The 17459-nt window shown below is 45.4% G+C and overlaps 3 protein-coding genes across 6 annotated transcripts in view; 1 reads left to right on the top strand and 2 right to left on the bottom strand.

Annotated features, from left to right (window-relative positions):
* Positions 1 to 4365: 4365 nt before the first annotated feature.
* Positions 4366 to 5081, bottom strand: RPP38-DT (RPP38 divergent transcript). The gene is given in 4 exon segments (XM_017874211.1): positions 4366 to 4428; positions 4430 to 4602; positions 4605 to 4728; positions 4730 to 5081. Coding segments are annotated over 4 exon segments (687 nt in total). The 5' UTR covers positions 5057 to 5081.
* A 33-nt stretch (positions 5082 to 5114) lies between these two features.
* Positions 5115 to 9406, top strand: RPP38 (ribonuclease P/MRP subunit p38). 4 transcript variants are annotated; one of them, XM_017874190.1, is made up of 2 exons: positions 5115 to 5412; positions 8457 to 9406. In XM_017874190.1, the coding sequence occupies exon 2, from the start codon at positions 8467 to 8469 to the stop codon at positions 9313 to 9315; it is 849 nt and encodes a 282-aa protein (XP_017729679.1). In that variant the 5' UTR covers positions 5115 to 5412; positions 8457 to 8466; the 3' UTR covers positions 9316 to 9406. The 4 variants fall into 4 exon arrangements, with proteins under 4 accessions (XP_017729679.1, XP_017729663.1, XP_017729671.1 ...); XM_017874174.1 differs by having other exon boundaries at positions 5115 to 5770; XM_017874182.1 differs by having other exon boundaries at positions 5115 to 5803.
* A 470-nt stretch (positions 9407 to 9876) lies between these two features.
* NMT2 (N-myristoyltransferase 2) overlaps positions 9877 to 17459 on the bottom strand; it is a 31467-nt gene continuing 23884 nt past the window's right edge. Inside the window, exons 9-10 of the mRNA XM_017874168.1 lie at positions 14824 to 14961; positions 9877 to 14333 (exon numbers count right to left, since the gene is read on the bottom strand). Coding sequence (XP_017729657.1) covers positions 14313 to 14333; positions 14824 to 14961 — 159 coding nt within the window. The 3' untranslated portion in view covers positions 9877 to 14312. The remainder of the gene's footprint in view (positions 14334 to 14823; positions 14962 to 17459) is intronic.

The raw sequence follows: 17459 nt of genomic DNA, 5'->3' as shown, positions 1-17459 counted from the left end.
CTTCCTTCCTTCCTTCCTTCCTTCCTTCTTTTCTCTCTCTCTCTCTCTCTCTCTCTCTTTCTTTCTTTCTTTCTGAGACAGAGTCTCACTCTATTGCCCAGGCTGGGGTGCAGTGGCATGATCTCGATTCACTGCAAACTCCACCTCCCAGGTTCAAGTGATTCTCCTACCTCAGCCTTCCGAGTAGCTGGAATTACAGGTGTGCGCCACCACATCCAGCTAATTTTTGTGTTTTTAGTAGAGACCAGGTTTCACCATGTTGGCCAGGCTGGTCTCGAACTCCTTATCTCAAGTGATCCACCCGCCTCAGCTTCCCAAACTGCTGGGATTACAGGTGTGAACCACCGCACCTGGACTTCCCTGCTTTTTTTCTGTAGCACTTTGAATCATCTGACAACTTATATCGTTTACGTTCTTTGTTTACCATTTCTCCTCCTTTAGGACTCTGGCTCACTGCTTTATCCTCAACACTAGCAATTCAATGAATGTCGTATCTATGGGAAAAGAAGGGGGGTGGGGAAGAAAGGGAGGAAGGGGATAAAAAGGAAGGATTAAAGGTCTTTCAAATTTCCCTATTTTCATAAGACGGCACTGCCAAGACCCCTGACAACCTTGGACATCCCCACATAGCCACATAGCCAAGGCCTGACTGCAGTCTACCCTGAGTCCTGGCCAAACGCCTGGATTTCCCTGGGAGCAAGGTTTCCTTTTTTTTTTTTTTTTTTTTGATTGAGCGCAGGAGACTTTATTGATGGCACACGACAAGGTGGGGCTCCCTAGGTGTTTCCCTCTTCAGGCGGTCTGCGTGGAAACTGTGAGGGGGGGAGATTCTCAGTGTGGTGGGGCCTGAGTGGCGCAGGGACTCTCCAGCAGTGAGGGCCTCTCTCTTCCTCTCGTGCTCTCACTGGGTCTGGTGGTCCAGGGGTCTTACTCCTTGGAGGCCATGTGAGCTCTACCACCCTGTTGCTGTAGCCAAACTCATCGTCCTATCAGGAAATGTGCTTGACGAAGTGGTCATTGAGGGCAACGCCAGCTCCAGCATCTAAGGTGAAAGAGTGGGTGTCGCTGTTGAAGTTAGAGGAGACGACCTGGTGCTCGGTGTAGCCCTGGATGCCCTTGAGGGGCCCTCCAAAGCCTGCTTCACCACCTTCCTGATGTCATCCTATTTGGCAGATTTTTCCAGATGGCAGGTCAGGTCCATGACTGACACTCTGGCAGTGGGGACACAGAAGGCCATACTAGGGAGCTTCCCGTTCAGCTTAAGGATGACCTTGCCCACAGGGCTTCCCTATCTTGTAGGAGAGTCTCACAAGGGTGTTTCTCATCTATGTCTCTAGTTGAGACTAGGGCTTTCCATCTTCTCCTCCTTTCTCTGCACCCTCTACAAGCTGCTTCACTTTAGGATGGAGCCACAGGCTTCTGTGTAAGTCTAGAACTGCTTGCTGAAGTTGACAGTTTGTTCCTTGACAGAGTGACCCATCACTCATAACACCTGTCATCTGACCTCTGAGACTGGGAATGCTGTCCCATGGGATTAGAGATGCAGGGAGCTGACATCATGTGGGTCTTGATTTTGCTGTTTTGTGAGGCCTGAGAATTGCTTAACTGCTTGAAACTCCTCACCTTCACCTCATCTCTGTGGACACAGATATTCTTTGGAGTACTACACAGTTCCAATTAATAGAGCTTTCAATATTCATTTTGTAGCTCATCATTAAAATTCATTCTTAGTAACTGATGTAAAATAATGAATTGTTTACCTAACAACTATTGTTATACATGATACAACACACACACACACACACACACACAGAGAGAGAGAGAGAGAGAGAGAGAGAGAGAGAGCTAAGGTCAGAATACCATGGAGGAAAAGAAGAATAGAAGAATCTGGTGGTCAATTCCCTTACATTCTTCTGTTGACAAATTTTCTTGTTGGGACCTTCACTTATTTCATCAAAGGATGGTGGCTAATGATATAATTTATTACTCAGAAGCTTTTTATGTATTTATTTGTTTTGGAGACAGGGTCTCACCATGTTGCCCAGGCTGGAGTGCAGTGATGTGACCATACCTCACGGTAGCCTCCACCTTCTACGCTCAAGCAATCCTCCAGCCTCAGCCCCAGGAGTAGCTGGGACTACAGGCACACACCACTATGACTAGCTTTTTTTTTTTTTTTTTTTTTTGTAGCTACGGGGTTTTTGTCATGTTGCCTAGGCTGGTCTTGAACTCCCGGGCTCAAGCAACCCTCCTGCCTCAGCCTCCCAAAATGCTGGGATTACAGGTGTGAGCCACCACAGCCAGCCATCACTCAGAATCTTAAGTCATTGTCAAACAATGGAAAGCATACAAATCAAACAGTAGTCCAATTCTAGTATATAAAAAGAAAGCTCTAATATTCAAAGACCAAATAGATTTTACAGGACTCTCATTACTGTCATTAAAAAGTAAAACTGGCCAGTTATGGTGGTGCGTATCTGTAATACCAGCACCCTGGGAGGCCGAGGTGGGAGCATTACTTTAGCCCAAGAGTTTGAGGCCAGCCTGGGCAACATGGTGAGACCCCATCTCTACAAAAATTAGCCAGGCATGGTGGCATGCTCCTGTAGTCCCAGCTACTCGGGAGGCTGAGGTGGGAGGATCACTTGTGCTTGGGAGGAGGTTGCAGTGAGCTGAAATGGTGCCATTTAGCCTGGGCAACAGAGCAAGATCCTGTCTCAAAACAAAACAAAACAAAACAAAACTGATTCTTCAGAATAGGATATCAAATATGTAAAGTAATAATTTGAGAAACATGAAAAAGTGTTATGTGTGAAGAAAATCAGAAGATTGAATCCATATTATTTTAATGTAAAAGCATGCACATATGTGAAACAAAGTAGAAGGGAATACTAAAGAAAAACTGGGCGTGATTGGGTCATGGGAGCATGTTTGTTACTTTTTGGTTGTAATGTTTGTGTGATATAAGAGGGGGAGAAATTACTTTCGAAATGTACTTGTTAACTTTAGCAAAATCTTTGTGGAAATTAAACTGCTAGTTTTAAAATAAAACACAAGCACTAAAATAATAGAGGTTATGTTTCATTTTTATTAACTTAGTTTTGCCATGGTTGAGACTGGATTCACCACAGTTCAATTTATCAAGCACTTAACTATGTGTTCCGCACATAATAATCATCTTAGCATAGAGGATCATCTCTTCTAATCCTCACAAGAGATACTATTTTTATCACTTCACAGAGGAGGTTAATAAACTTGCCTAGGTCATAAGATCTTCAGTTGAAGTTAGGATTTCAACCCAGAGCCAAGTAATGTAATGGCTGATGTTTTCCATAGAGAAAATGTAAGCTGAGATGATGCTCACACTATAAATCTGGAACCTTAGGGGGACAAAAACGTATGGATGTCTCCTTCCTATTTCTTTAGCATTTTAACTAGACCTGTGTATCTCTATTTGTCTTTGGACATGCAAGCTGCTTGCAGTTCATCATAGCGAACTCACACAATTCATTTTATGAAACACAAACCTGTTCTTACAAACTCACTGTCATCTCTTTTTAATCTTACTAATTGCGATAAAAATCACATTGCACTTTACCCTGTGTAACCTCCAATGATCTTTGACCAAAACCCAAATCTTCTTTGTGTGTGTTTGCTTTATGGACAGTTAGGTTCCACATAGGTACTTAAACATGAAAATTGAAATCACAGAGGCTGGGCACGGTGGCTCATGCCTGTAATCCCAGCACTTTGGAAGGCCGAGGCAGGCGGATTACCTGAGGTCAGGAGTTCGAGATCAGTCTGACTAACATGGTGAAACACCGTCTCTACTAAAAATACAAAAATTAGCTGGGCTGGTGGCCCGTGCCTGTAATCCCAGCTACTCAGGAGGCTGAGGCAGGAGAATCGCTTGAACCCGTGAGGCGGTGGTTGGAGTGAGCCGGGATCACGCTATTGCACTCCAGCCTGGGAAATGAGGGGGAAACTCTGTCTCAAAATAATAATAATAAAAAAATAAATAAATCAGGCCGGGCGCGGTGGGCTCAAGGGCCTGTAATCCCAGCACTTGGGGGAGGGCCGAGACGGCGGATCACGAGGTCAGGAGATCGAGACCAATCCTGGCTAACACGGTGAAACCCCGTCTCTACTTTAAAAAAATCAAAAAAATACATACAAAAGGCTAGCCCAAGGCGAGGCTGGCGGGCGCCTGTAGTCCAGCTACTCGGGAGCTTGAAGGCAGAGAATGACGTAACCCGGGAGGCGGGCTTGCAGTGAGTGAGTCGGCACCGCAACTCCAGGCCCGGGGCGACAGAGCGAGACTCCGTCTCAAAATTTAAATAATATAAATAAAATAAATCATATAAACTATACCAGAAAATAGGAAACAAAAGGAACAGTGAAGAGATTGAGAAAAGGAGGCAGATATGTAGAAGAGGAAAAGGAAGGGGGCCCAAGTGAGGCCGGAAAAACCGGGGAGAAGGAGGGGGCTCATTAGGTCAGAAGCAACCTTCCATCTTCTAAGTTCTGGCCAAGGGTAGATCAACAGATCCAGATTCCTGAGCTTTAAAATGTTATTAGGCTGCTTCATCACTTTCCCTGACGTTGCAGCGACTCCGATGGTAACTTTAGTCTCCATTGCTTGGAGCATCCACAGTGTACACCGGACAGGATATGCTGCGCAGCTGTTGCTGAACTCAAAGCAACTCCTACTGCCTTTCTCTTCTCGGGGCTCAAGATTCCTTGCATTATTGCCCATAGGCATGTGTTTTACCCCACACTCCTTCTCCCCTTTATCTTGATTTTCGTGGTGCTGGGGAGTCTGCAGGGATTCCATGGCGACGGGTTCACTGAGACAGGGGCTGGGGTTGTGGGTCCCTGAGGCAAAGTAAATACAGAAAAGCGAATAGAGATAGAGGGTTAAGACTCCAAGGCACTGAAAGGTAGAAACTGGGTGATAAGAGAGAGGGGAGCACAGACGCCCAAGAGAGCCTGCCCTCCGGATACCACTGGCGGTAAGCTGACCTTGGAACAACTGGAAGGTCCAAGTACTGAGCATCTGCTTACCCGGGCAACTGTGTGGTCTCGCGATACAGACCTCGCGCCTGCGCACTGCCGCTGTAGGGGGGGGGTCCGGTCCGCAGCCTCCAGCCCGGGGCCTAAACTGGAATCTAAAAGATGGGGCCTCGTTGTGTTGTTTTCGGGCCGTGCGACTCGGTGGGCTGCTTTCCCCTTTCCGGAATGACCTAACACAGGATAACGAAACCTGCAGTGCTCCCAGCGCTTCCGCCTCTCCCCGTCGCGTCTGGGAGGCGAGGCCGGGAGGCGAGGGCGCTGCGCATGCGCGGCGCAGGCGAACTTGGTGCCGGTGCTGTTGCCCTTAGGTGAAGGCGGATCTGCCATCGTGAGTTCCAGGTGGGCGCGTGCGGCCCACGTAGGGCAGGAGGCCAGCCCCGGGGGGATCGGGCCCGGGACTCCATGGAATCTGGAGGCCGAAGCCCGCGCGCACGCAAGGTCTCCGCTGCTTCCCCGACGCCTCTTGCGTGGTCGCGGGACCCGCCGCCCTCTCGATTGGGCTGCTCAGTCCCGGGCCAGGCGTGTGCACCCAGAGCTTCCGCGCCTCTCCTCGGGCTCCTCTGCTGGATTGCAGCGCTGGCTGGGCACCAGGAGTGCAAAGCGAAAACCCCACGCCGGCCTTTCTGTTCTCCACGGTCTCCAAGGAGACACGGACAATAGAACAACACTTCCGTGTGCTACATAGTAAAGCACAAAGGTACTCGATCCAGGGGCGGCGTGCAGTGGGGAGGTGAGCTTTGGGTCGGTCGTCGCCCCTCGGCTACCGGCGGGTTCCTGAAACCGGAAGTTACCACGAATACCCTTCTCAACTTTACTCCCAGCTGGTCACTACTGTGTCGGGAGATTCTACCTTCTTTTCCGACTAACATGTATTTCTCTCCAGTCCTTTCTGCGGTGTCTCTAGTGCAGGCCACCGCCATTTCTAACCTGGACGACTCCAGGAGCGTCTTTGCTGCTCAAGGATTCTTCCTTTGCCCAGATCCACAAAGATCTATAACGTCTTTCTAATCATGACGCTTCTGCTTTAAAGTTGCTTCATACTGTAAGGCTTGCAAAGGTCTTCATTATCTGGTCCTTACCCACCTTTCCTAGTTTCTCACTACTTTCTCTAGCGTCTCTGCCCCAGCCACATTGAACTTGCTTTTTTTTTTTTTTTTTTTTGAGATACAGCAGTAGCCCAGGCGGGAGTGCAGTGGCGCGATCCTGGCCCACTGCATCCTCCGCCTGCCGGGTTCAAGCGATTCTTCTGCCTCAGCCTCCCGAGTAGCTGGGACTACAGGCGCGCGCCACAACGCCCGGCTGATTTTCGTATTTTTAGTAGAGACGGGTTACCATGTTGGTCAAGCTGGTCTCGATCTCCTGGCCTCAAGTGATGCGCCCGCCTGGGCCTCCCAAAGTGCTGGGATTACAGGCGTGAGCCACCTGCCAGCCACCTTCTTTCTTTTAATGGTGAGATACCTTTCTTTACTCCATACTCCCTTTGGTTGGCATTGTTTAGATGTAGGTTAAGAGGTCTGGCCGGTGCCTCTTAGTCCCAGACTAAGTGCTCACGCCTGTAGTCCCAGCACTTTGGGAGGCCGAGGTGATTGGATCACAAGGTCAGGAGATCGAGACCATCCTGGCCAACATGATGAAACCCCGTCTTTACTAAAAATACAAAAATTAGCCGGACATGGTGATGCGCGCCTGTACTGTAGTCCCAGCTACTTGGGAGGCTGAGGCAGGAGAATCGCTTGAACCCAGGAGGCGGAGGATGCAGTAAGCTGATATTGTGCCACTGCACTTCAGCCTGGCGACAGAATGAGACTCTGTCTCAAAAGAAAAAAAAAAAAAAACAAAAGCAGTTCCTCTATGAGGACTGCCTTTTCCTACCCCCTCAACTAAGCTAGGCTTCTGCTGGATATTCCCTAAGCATCCTATAGTTCGCTGACCTTAATGTGCATCAGGCTTTATTGTATAATTACCTGCTAATATTTTTTCCTTGTGGACTCTAAGCTCGCTGAGGTCGGCGACAAAAAAATACTTAATCTTTATGGCCTGGCACATCCTGGATAATCCAGAAAGGTGGTGCCTGCAGCTAAGGGTGGGAGTGGTATTCCAGGCAGAGGGACTAATGTGTATAGACTTGAAGGTGGGAAAATGCTGTTCAGTTCTTTAAAATATCACACCTGATTGGTTTTGAATGGCAGAGGCCACCAGAGTCCTTGCAGATTGTGCACTCTGCGTGGGTGGACATTGTTTACCGTGAGCCCCAGGACCTAGAATGCCACTTGCACACTGGAGGTGCTCAGATCTTTTTTTTTTTGGCAGATAGGGTCAGATGTGTTACTGGGCTGGAGTACGGTGGCACGATCACGTTCACTGCAGCCTTGACCTCCTGGGCTCAAGTGATCCTCCCACCTCAGCCTCCCAAGTAGCTGGGACTACAGGTACGCCTCACACTTAGCTAATTTGTGTATTTTTTTTTTTTTTTGTAGAGGGTTTCTCCATGTTGCTCAGAGTGGTCTCGAACTCATGGGCTGAAGTGATCTGTCCACCGCAGCCTCCCAAAATTCTGAGACTGAAGGCATGAGCCACTGTGCCAGGCCTAGAATATTTGTCGAATGACTGAATGGAAGCCCATCTAGACAGCATTTTGGAAAACAGTAACAAGTTGTAAGATTAATACCATACAGTCACTAAAAGGTTAATTATAACAAGTAGAAACAATATTTTTAATAAATGAAACAGACAAATGGAATTGTACTATGATTGCAATAATTAAAACTTTCACATATTGCTTGTATAGGAATAAAGACGAAGTCATATAAAAAAATGGGGAAAATTAAACCCTGGTCATCCATTGTCCTGAGTTTTTTTAAAGGGCCCCAGTAGAGCATTTAAAATGGGGTAAGAAAATGGGGAAAATAAAATTACTTAATCTTTAAAAAGAAGACAAGTGTATGCTCACCTAATTGGACTTCTATAATGAGGCTTGCTCTAGCTTATCAAGAATCAGAATACAGGCTGGGCGCAGTGGCTCACGCCTGTAATCCCAGCACTTTGGGAGGCCAAGGTGGGTGGATCACCTGAGATCAGGAGTTTGAGACCAGCCTGGGCAACATGGTGAAACCCCATCTCTACTAAAAAAATAGAAAAATTAGCTGGGCTTGGTGGCGGGTGCCTTTAATCCCAGATACTCGGGAGGCTGAGGCAGGAGAATTGCTTGAACCCAGGAGGTGGAGGTTGCAGTGAGCCGAGATTGTGCCATTGCACTCCAGCCTGGGCAACGAGTGAAATTCTGTCTCAAAAAAAAAAAAAGAGAGAGTACAACCAAGATACTCCTAAGTTACGCAATTGTCACTAACATGAATTTTTTCTGTTGTCATTTTGCTTCTTGAAAGGATTTTTTAAATGGCGGCAGCTCCTCAAGCACCGGGGCGGGGATCTGTCCGTAAGACGAGACCTCTGGTTGTGAAGACGTCGTTGAACAACCCATACACCATCTGCTGGAGCCCTCTGGAGAGCGAGGATATGCACTTCATCCTACAGACGCTTGAGGACAGGCTTAAAGCTATTGGACTTCAGAAGATTGAAGATAGGAAGAAAAAGAACAAAACACCTTTTCTGAAAAAAGAAAGCAGAGAGAAATGCAGCATTGCTGTTGATATTAGTGAGGATCTGAAGGAGAAAACAGATGCTAAGCAGCCAGTGTCAGGGTGGACGCCTGCACACGTCAGGAAGCAGCTTGCCATTGGCGTTAACGAAGTTACCAGAGCCCTGGAAAGGAGTGAACTGCTGTTAGTTCTGGTGTGTAAATCAGTCAAGCCTGCCATTATCACCTCACACCTGATTCAGTTAAGCCTCAGCAGAACCGTCCCTGCCTGTCAGGTCCCCCGGCTTAGTGAGAGAATCGCCCCCGTCATTGGCTTAAAATGTGTTCTAGCCTTGGGCTTCAAAACGAACACCACTGACTTTGTGGACGAAGTAAGAGCCATCATCCCCAGAGTCCCCATTTTAAGTGTACCATGGCTTCAAGACAGAATTGAAGATTCTGGGGAAAATTTAGAGACTGAACCTCTGGAAAGCCAAGACAAAGAGCTTCTGGACACTTCATTTGAAGATCTGTCAAAACCTAAGAGAAAGCTTGCTGACAGTCAGCAGGCTTCTGTAACATTACAACCCCTTAAAATAAAGAAACTGATTCCAAACCCTAATAAGAAAAGGAAACCACCCAAAAGTAAAAAAGCTACTCCAAAGTAATCTTGCATAAACTTGCCATGTCATACAGTTTGTGAAAGCACACTTTGTGAAGAAGGCTTGCAACTAATAAAATGAGTTATATTTACATAGATTCATACAGTCCTGTTTGGTAATATTCAAATGTGTAAGACTCTTTGTAACTATGGTACAGATACTAAGTGCAGGAAATATTCAAAAATAGGAATATCCAAACAGAAGTTTATTGAAACTAGTGTTCATGCATTTTTAAATTGACGACTTCTTTTTCTTTTTTCTTTTCTTTTTTGAGACAGAGTTTCACTCTTGTTGTCCAGGCTGGAGTGCAATGGTGCGGTCTCGGCTCACTGCAACCTCTGCCTCCCAGGTTCGGGCAATTCTCCTGCCTCAGCCTCCCAAGTAGCTGGGACTATAGGTGTGCACTACCATGCCCAGCTAATTTTTGTATTTTTAGTAGACACGGGGTTTTACCACGTTGGCTAGGATGGTTTCCATCTCTTGACCTCATGATTTGCCCACCTCAGCCTCCCAAAGTGCTGGGATTACAGCTGTGAGCCACGATGCCTGGCCTCTTTTTTTTTTTAAACAGTCTTACTCTGTCGCCCAGGCAGGAGCACAGTGGTGCAATCTCGGCTCACTGCAACCTCTGCCACCTGGGTTCAACGATTCTCCTGTCTCAGCCGCCTGAGTAGCTGGGATTACAGGTGTGTGCCACCACACCCAGCTCACTTTTTTGTATTTTTAGTAGAGATGGAGTTTCACCATGTTGGTCAGGCTGGTCTTGAACTCCTCACCTTGTGATCTGCCCACCTCGTCCTCCCAAAGTGCTGGGATTACAGGCATGAGCAGTCGCGCCCGGCCTAAATTGGCTTTTTCAAAGGTTGGTAGAGTGCCTGTGAGCAAGAAAATCTGTGTCCTACAACACTTAGCATTTTCCCATCAAACCTGGAAAATGTGCCACAGTAAATGTTCTAGTCAGTCAGGCAGATGGAACTGAATTGGGGAAGCATTACCAGTTTTAAAGGAAAGATCCCAACGCCAAGCAATCCATTGTCTTCAGGAGCAATAATCATTTTTCACTTCATGTCAATTTGACTTTTAGGTAGGAATAGACATGGGTTTGGGAGAAAGGCTTAATATTTACAGAAAAAATATCAACACAGAGAAAGCCAGATGAGGTATTTTGACTGGGAACAGTTCACCCCCATTACGTGATTCACTTACCTCCTTGGAAATCTAACATGTATAAAAGGTATTCTAGTTATTGGATGAAATGTGGCCAAAAGATTAAAAAAACTGAGGAGCTTGTGTTCTCAGAGGTGGGTGTGTGATAAGAGTCCTTCAGGTTAGGAAATGGAGCATAACCAGTGCTCTCTGTTAAGAGTGTTTACTGTTTACAGTGTGTATGGAAAAGTTAGTTTCTATAATTTAGAAGGAAGGTATTACTAAAGATTTTTCCAGCTGACAGTCTGGCTGACTTATGGATTATGCCACCTCTTGATTTAAATTTTACTTAGTGCCATCTTGGCCAAAAAGAAAAAAAAAAGATACCTTATTGAATAGAACATTTTCATTACAGACAAAGTACAGTATAATGCAGTTTTAAATCTACAAGACACTATATATCGCATTTAAATTTAGTTTTAATAGCTACTTCATAAGCAGTTTAATTCTCAAAAATGTTAATTAGCAATCTGCTTGTTATAGAGGCAAATGTAGTTATTCTATTTAAAAGTGATTAATTTGATAACGAATTATGTAAATGACTCTTTAAAGGAGCAGTGCAACTATCACCATGAGGTAAGCGCATGACAAAATTTCCAACTGGCAATTCTGCAATTGTATTATTTTTGAGATGGAGTCTCAGTCTGTTGCCCAAGCTGGAGTACAGTGGTGTGATCCCAGCTCACTGCATCCTCCACCTCCTGGGTTCAAGCGATTCTCCTGCCTCAGTCTCCTGAGTACCTGGGATTACAGGTGCGTGCCACCATGCCTGGCTAATTTTTTTATTTTTAGTAGAGAGAGAGCTTCACCATGTTGACCAGGCTGGTCTCAGACTCCTGACCTCAAGTGATCTGCTCACCTCGGCCTCCCAAAGTGCAGGGATTACAGGTGTGAGCCACCGCACCTGACTGATTCTGCAATTATTTGAAAACCTACTTTGCATAGACTTTGTGCCATGAAAATGAGTGGGAAATAAATTCCTAAATTAGAGCCTTCACTCCAGGTTAAGTCAAAATCTCCTTTACTTAATGCCGGTATCTCAAACCCTGTTCCAGTGAATGAGGACTGTTTTGTTTCTTGAAGCCTTTCTCCTGTTAGGAAAGAACGCTAAGGAAATTAGGATGGAACCCTCCGAAATTCGAAGTCTTCCATTGTCTCCAAGAAAAGTCCTAATTATGCACTACTGTGGGGCCCACGTCGCCCTCTGGTGGTAGTCTCAGGGATGCCACAGCTGTGGGTTGGTCTTTAGAATCAAGGGAAACTACAGAAAGGAAGAGTTCAACTCCTTCGTAGTGACCAAGGTCAACAAACTCTGTAAAAGGCCAGAAAGTGAATATCTTAGACTTTGCAGGCCACACAATCTGTCACAACAACTCAACTCAGCTTTGTAGTGTGAAGCAGCCACTGGCAATATGTAAATGAAAGTGGCTGTGGCCAAGCGTGGTGGCTCATGTCTGTAATCCCAGTACTTTGGGAGGCCAAGGCAAAAGGATCACTTGAGGCCAGGAGTTAAAGACCAGCACAGGCAACATAGCAAGACCTCGTCTCAACAAAAAATGAAAAAATTAGCCAGGCGTGGTGGTATGCACCTGTAGTCCCAGCTACTCAGGACGCTGAAGCGGGAGGATCATTTTAACCCAGGAGTTTGGGGCTATAGTGAGCTATGACTTTGCAATTGTATTCTAGCCTGGGCAAGAGTGAAACCCTGTCCTCAAAAAAAAAAAGTATGACTATGTTCCAATAAAACCTTATTGAGGGACACTGGAATTTGAATTTTGTATAATTTGCATATGTCACAAAATGATGTCATTTTTTGGCTTTTTCTCCTCATTCAAGGAAATAAAACATTCTTAGCCTGTAGACTATACAAAAACAAGCAATGCGCTGGATTTAGCCCACAGGCCATAGTCTGGGGGCCCCTGCCTGGTATAAGGTATGACTGGTTTCACTGGACTCATAACTTGAAGGAAATGCCATCATATCTAAAACAACTCTTTCTGCACTTAACATCCTAGGCACTGGCACTTATGAAGGCAAGGAAAAGCATCTACTTTTTTTTTTTTTTTTTTTTTTGAGACGGAGTCTTGCACTGTCACCCAGGCTGGAGTGCAGTGGCACGATCTCGGCTCACTGCAACCTCCGCCTCCTGGGTTCAAGTGATTCTCCTGCCTCAGCCTCCCAGCAGCTGGAATTACAGGTACCCACCACGATACCCAGCTAGTTCTTTTTGAATTTTTATTAGAGATGGGGTTTCATCATGTTGGCCAGGCTAGTCTCAAATCCTCAAATGTTTCGCCCACTTCGGCCTCCCAAAGTGCTGAGATTACAGGTGTGAGCCACCACGCCCGGCCAAGGCATCTACTTTGTGGCATCTGAGTTGAGGCTAGGCTACATGACCTTGGTTAGGATCTTATTTTTCCCATGGATTATTGGCAATATAAACACACATCTGTACACTATGAAAGTTTTTCAAATTCTAGATTAAAAACACCATCAGTAACAAAATTATGAATACTTATTTACAAATAAGACATTTTCCATTAGTATGACACATGACAGTTTTCATGATAAAGTCAGTGTAGAGGAGTATGTGCAATTTTGCATAAGTAATAAAAACATTCAAACTATCAATGCCCTGATAGCATGAATAAGTTCCACCAGGCATCTCTTTTAACTTTACAGTTTTTATTTCCTTTTCTTCATATATCCTTGATGTTGCTGAGAAGAAACTGAACTTTGCACAACAGCAGAAAAGTCTAGTTAGTCGTGGGCACAGGCTCTTTCGTTTTTCTTCTTTTTTTTGAGACGGAGTTTTGTGCTCTGTCAGCCAGGCTGGAGTGCAGTGGCTCCATCTCGGCTCACTGCAACCTCACCTCTCGGGTTCAAGTGATTCTCCTGCCTCAGCCTCCCAAGTAGCTGGGATTACAGGCGCACGCCACCACGCCCAGCTAATTTTTGTATTTTTAATAGAGACAGGGTTTTACCATGTTGGCTGGGATGGTCTCCATCTCCTGACCTCGTGATCCGCCCGCCTCGGCCTCCCAAAGTGCTGGGATTACAGGCGTGAGCCACCGCGCCCGGCCACAGGCTCTTACAGAGAGCATAGTGAGTGCTTGCACAAAACTTTGCTTTTGAAGCAATCCACTGACCTGGTGAAGATCAAAGTACAAACTTGTATGTTTACTGATTTGGCAGCTCTGCTTATGGAGAAATACATGTACTAGTCACCAGTACATTTTAATATTGCTCTGCACTTAAATAACCCCCACCGGTCACTGAGCTACAGAAGTGTTGATTCCATAAATGTTCCCAGTGATACCATGTAAGGCGATACCAGTAAAAAAATTTCCAAATGGATCTTTTGTTCTGTTACATGGACAAATGCACCATCACTTAAGAAACAGAAATGCAGCAGTTTATCTCCACACAATAGCAAAGATTTTTCTTACATGACTGTAACTTCTACTTAGTCCGTAGAAAACCAGTCCCTTTTCTAAGGGTGAAAAAATACCTCTCTCCAAGAGACAGGCAAAAATTTGAAAATTACAAGAGTGTGCTCTTTATAGCCTTTCATCCCTCCCAGAAATAGGTCAACAGTGAAAAGAGGACATGAACTTTAACATTCTAGCTAGAAATGTGTACAAATGTCACATGTGGACTTTTGTCATCTTTTCTGATTATCGACTACTTCAATCTCACTTGAGTTGTGCTTTTTTTCTTCTTTGGAATGGCAGTTCCAGAAATCATTAAATATTAACAAATGATGATGTCAGAGTTCTAGAAATAAAAATATCCATCTATTGTAGTACTAGTCCAACCTGAAGGGAGGGAAGAAACGGAATAGTAAGAAAAATTAGATCACAGTGTAGTACAACAGATTTTCTAAAAGCTGTCATAAGGCTCAGCTCACACCTGTAATCCCAGCACTTTGGGAAGCCAAGGCAGGTGGATCACCTGAGGTCAGGAGTTGGAGACCAGCCTGGCCAACATGGTCAAAACCCATCTCTACTAAAAATAAAAAAATTAACCAGGCATGGTGGTGGACACAATCCCAGCTACTCAGGAGGCTGAGGCAGGAGAATCACCTGAACCCGGGAAGCGGAGGTTGCAGTGAGCCGAGATCACGCCATTGCACTCCAGCCTGGGGACAGAGCAAGACTCCATCTCAAAAAATAAAATAAAATAAAATAAAATAAATAATAATAAAATAAAAAATAAAATAAAGCTGTCTTAAGCCTAAGTGAAGCAAGTGTGAAATTGTCTAGGTACATTTGTTGAGTTTACAAGGGCTATATCCACTTCACTTACCTTTTCAGAATCTGTACCTGGACACCTCCAGTTGTACAGGTAATACTGCAAATTGCCATCTCCTATACCAAACTTGAGTTTTTCCAAGAATGTCTTATTTTCCATCAAATCCAGTGCATTGAATACATCAAATCCTTTCTGCCAATTTAAAAAGGATTCAAAATTTAAAACAAAGGACTGGTGTTTTTTGTATTACATATCTCAGTGTAAAAATTCTACTACTAATAGCTTGAATAAGGATTTCTAATAGAATTTAATGTCTGTGATATATAGCATAGGTTAAGAATTCAGGGCCGGGTGCCGTGGCTCATGCCTGTAATCCCAGCATTTTGGGATGACGAGGTGGTTGGAGCACTTGAGGTCAGGAGTTCAAGACCAGCCTGACCAACATGGCGAAACCCCATCTCTACTAAAAATAACAAAAATTAGCCAGGTGTGGTGGTGCATGCCTGCAGTCCCAGCTACTCAGGAGACTGAGGCAGGAGAATTGCTTGAGCCTGGGAGGTGGAGGTTGCGGTGAGCCGAGATCATGCCACTGCACTCCAGCCTGAGCGACAGAGTGAGACTTTGTCCTTTTTTTTTTTTAAAAAAAAGGAAGAATTCAGTTTAAAATTGTCTTATAAAATTAGCAATGTGGCTGGATGTGGTGGCTCACGCCTGTAATCCCAGCACTTTGGGAGGCCAAGGTGGGAGGATCACTGGAGCCCAGGAATTTGAAACCAGCCTGGGCATAGGCTGTAGGTGTAGGTATAGGTACAGGACACTGTCTCTACAAAAATAAAAAGATTGACTGGGCATGGTGGTGTGCGCCTGTGGACCCAGTTATGCAGGAGGCTGAGGCAGGATTGCACAAGCCCAGGAGGTCGAGGTTGCAGTGAGCTGTGATTGTACCAGTGCACTCAAGCCTGAGCGACAGAGAGAGAGCCTCTCTCAAAAAACAAACAAAAAACAATAGTGAATCCAATGAAGTCAGCACGAAAATTCAGAAATGCTGAATCCCAAAAATGTTAAAAATGTAGTATGATGGCTGTCACTGGCATAAGATTACTTACGAAGATTTCAGAAAATATTGTATTCACGTTTAATTTACTTATTTATTTTTAATTTTTTTGAGACAGAGTCTCACTCTGTCACCCAGGCTGGAGTGCAGTGGCATGATCTCGGCTCACTGCAACCTCCACCTCCCAGATTTAAACAATTCTCCTGCGTTAGACTTCCTAGTAGCTGGCATTACAGGCGTACACCTCCATGCCCAGCTAATTTTTTTGTATTTTTTGTATTTTTAGTAGAGACGGGGTTTCACCATGTTGGCCAGGCTGGTTTTGAACTCCCGACCTCAAGTGATCCACCCTCCTTGGCCTTCCAAAGTGCTGGGATTACAGGTGTGAGCCACTGCACCCAGCCTTGTTCCTGTTTTAGAAGGGAACAGTTGTCAAGATGGTTTCATCTCTAGGATTATTAATTATCAGCCTTTGTAAGTCCTACCTTGGCTGAAGCTATTGCCCAGGGACCAAAGTTGTAAAGACTTTAAATAGTATGCAGGCCAGGTGTGGTGGCTCATGCCTGTAATCTTCCAGCACTCTGGGAGGCCGCGGCAGGTGGATCACCTGAGGTCAGGAGTTCGAGACCCGCCTGGTCAATATGGTGAAACCCTGTCTCTACTAAAAATACAAAAATTAGCCATGCGTGGTAGCACGCGCCTATAGTCCCAGCTACTCGGGAGGCTGAGGCAGGAGAATCGCTTGAACATGGGAGGCGGAGGTTGCAGTGAGCCAAGACTGCGCCACTGCCCTCCAGCCTGGGTAACACAGCAAGACTCCCATCTCAAAAAAAAAAAAAAAAACCACAAATAGTATGTTTGCTTTGGGCTGATAATGGGAAATACGTTTAAGTAAAATTTTAGTGGTAAAACATTAAATGTCTTTAAAATGTCAGACAACAATACTATGCAAAATGTGATATAGAAGAAGCACTTTTATTTTCTTTCTCAGGGTTTTACCTTAAATAACTAATTACTGGCCATATTGCGGAAGTGTTGAAAAAAAGCTGACGATCTGAGGATGATGTTGACTTGGGGATTCAAAGGCACAGGTAAGAGATTTTTATTTTATTTTAATTAATTAATTAATTTGAGACAGGATCTCACTCTGTTGCCCAGGCTGGAATGCAATGGTGCGATCTCGGCTCACGGCAACCTCCACTCCCAGGTTCAAGTCATTCTCCTGCCTCGGCCTCCCAAGTAGCTGGGATTACAGGTACGCGCTATCACACCCAGCTAATTTTTGTATTTTTAATAGAGACAGGGTTTCACCATGTAGCCTGACTACAATTAAATGTTGAATTTAATTCCTTCAATTTTAAAATTCAGAGACTGGTTGAATAAAAAAATTGCTGCGGCCGGGCGCGGTGGCTGAAGCCTGTAATCCCAGCACTTTGGGAGGCTGAGACGGGCGGATCAGGAGGTCAGGAGATCGAGACCATCCTGGCTAACATGGTGAAACCCCGTCTCTACTAAAAATACAAAAACTAGCTGGGCGAGGTGGCGGGCGCCTGTAGTCCCAGCTACTCGGGAGGCTGAGGCAGGAGAATGGCGTAAACCCGGGAGGCGGAGCTTGCAGTGAGCTGAGATCCGGCCA

The sequence above is a fragment of the Rhinopithecus bieti genome, unplaced genomic scaffold (genome assembly GCF_001698545.2).
Source record: "Rhinopithecus bieti isolate Rb0 unplaced genomic scaffold, ASM169854v2 scaffold_1012, whole genome shotgun sequence".
NCBI lineage: Eukaryota > Metazoa > Chordata > Mammalia > Primates > Cercopithecidae > Rhinopithecus > Rhinopithecus bieti.
The sequence above is the reverse complement of the archived record's forward strand: the minus strand, read 5'-3'. Positions and strand labels throughout refer to the sequence as shown.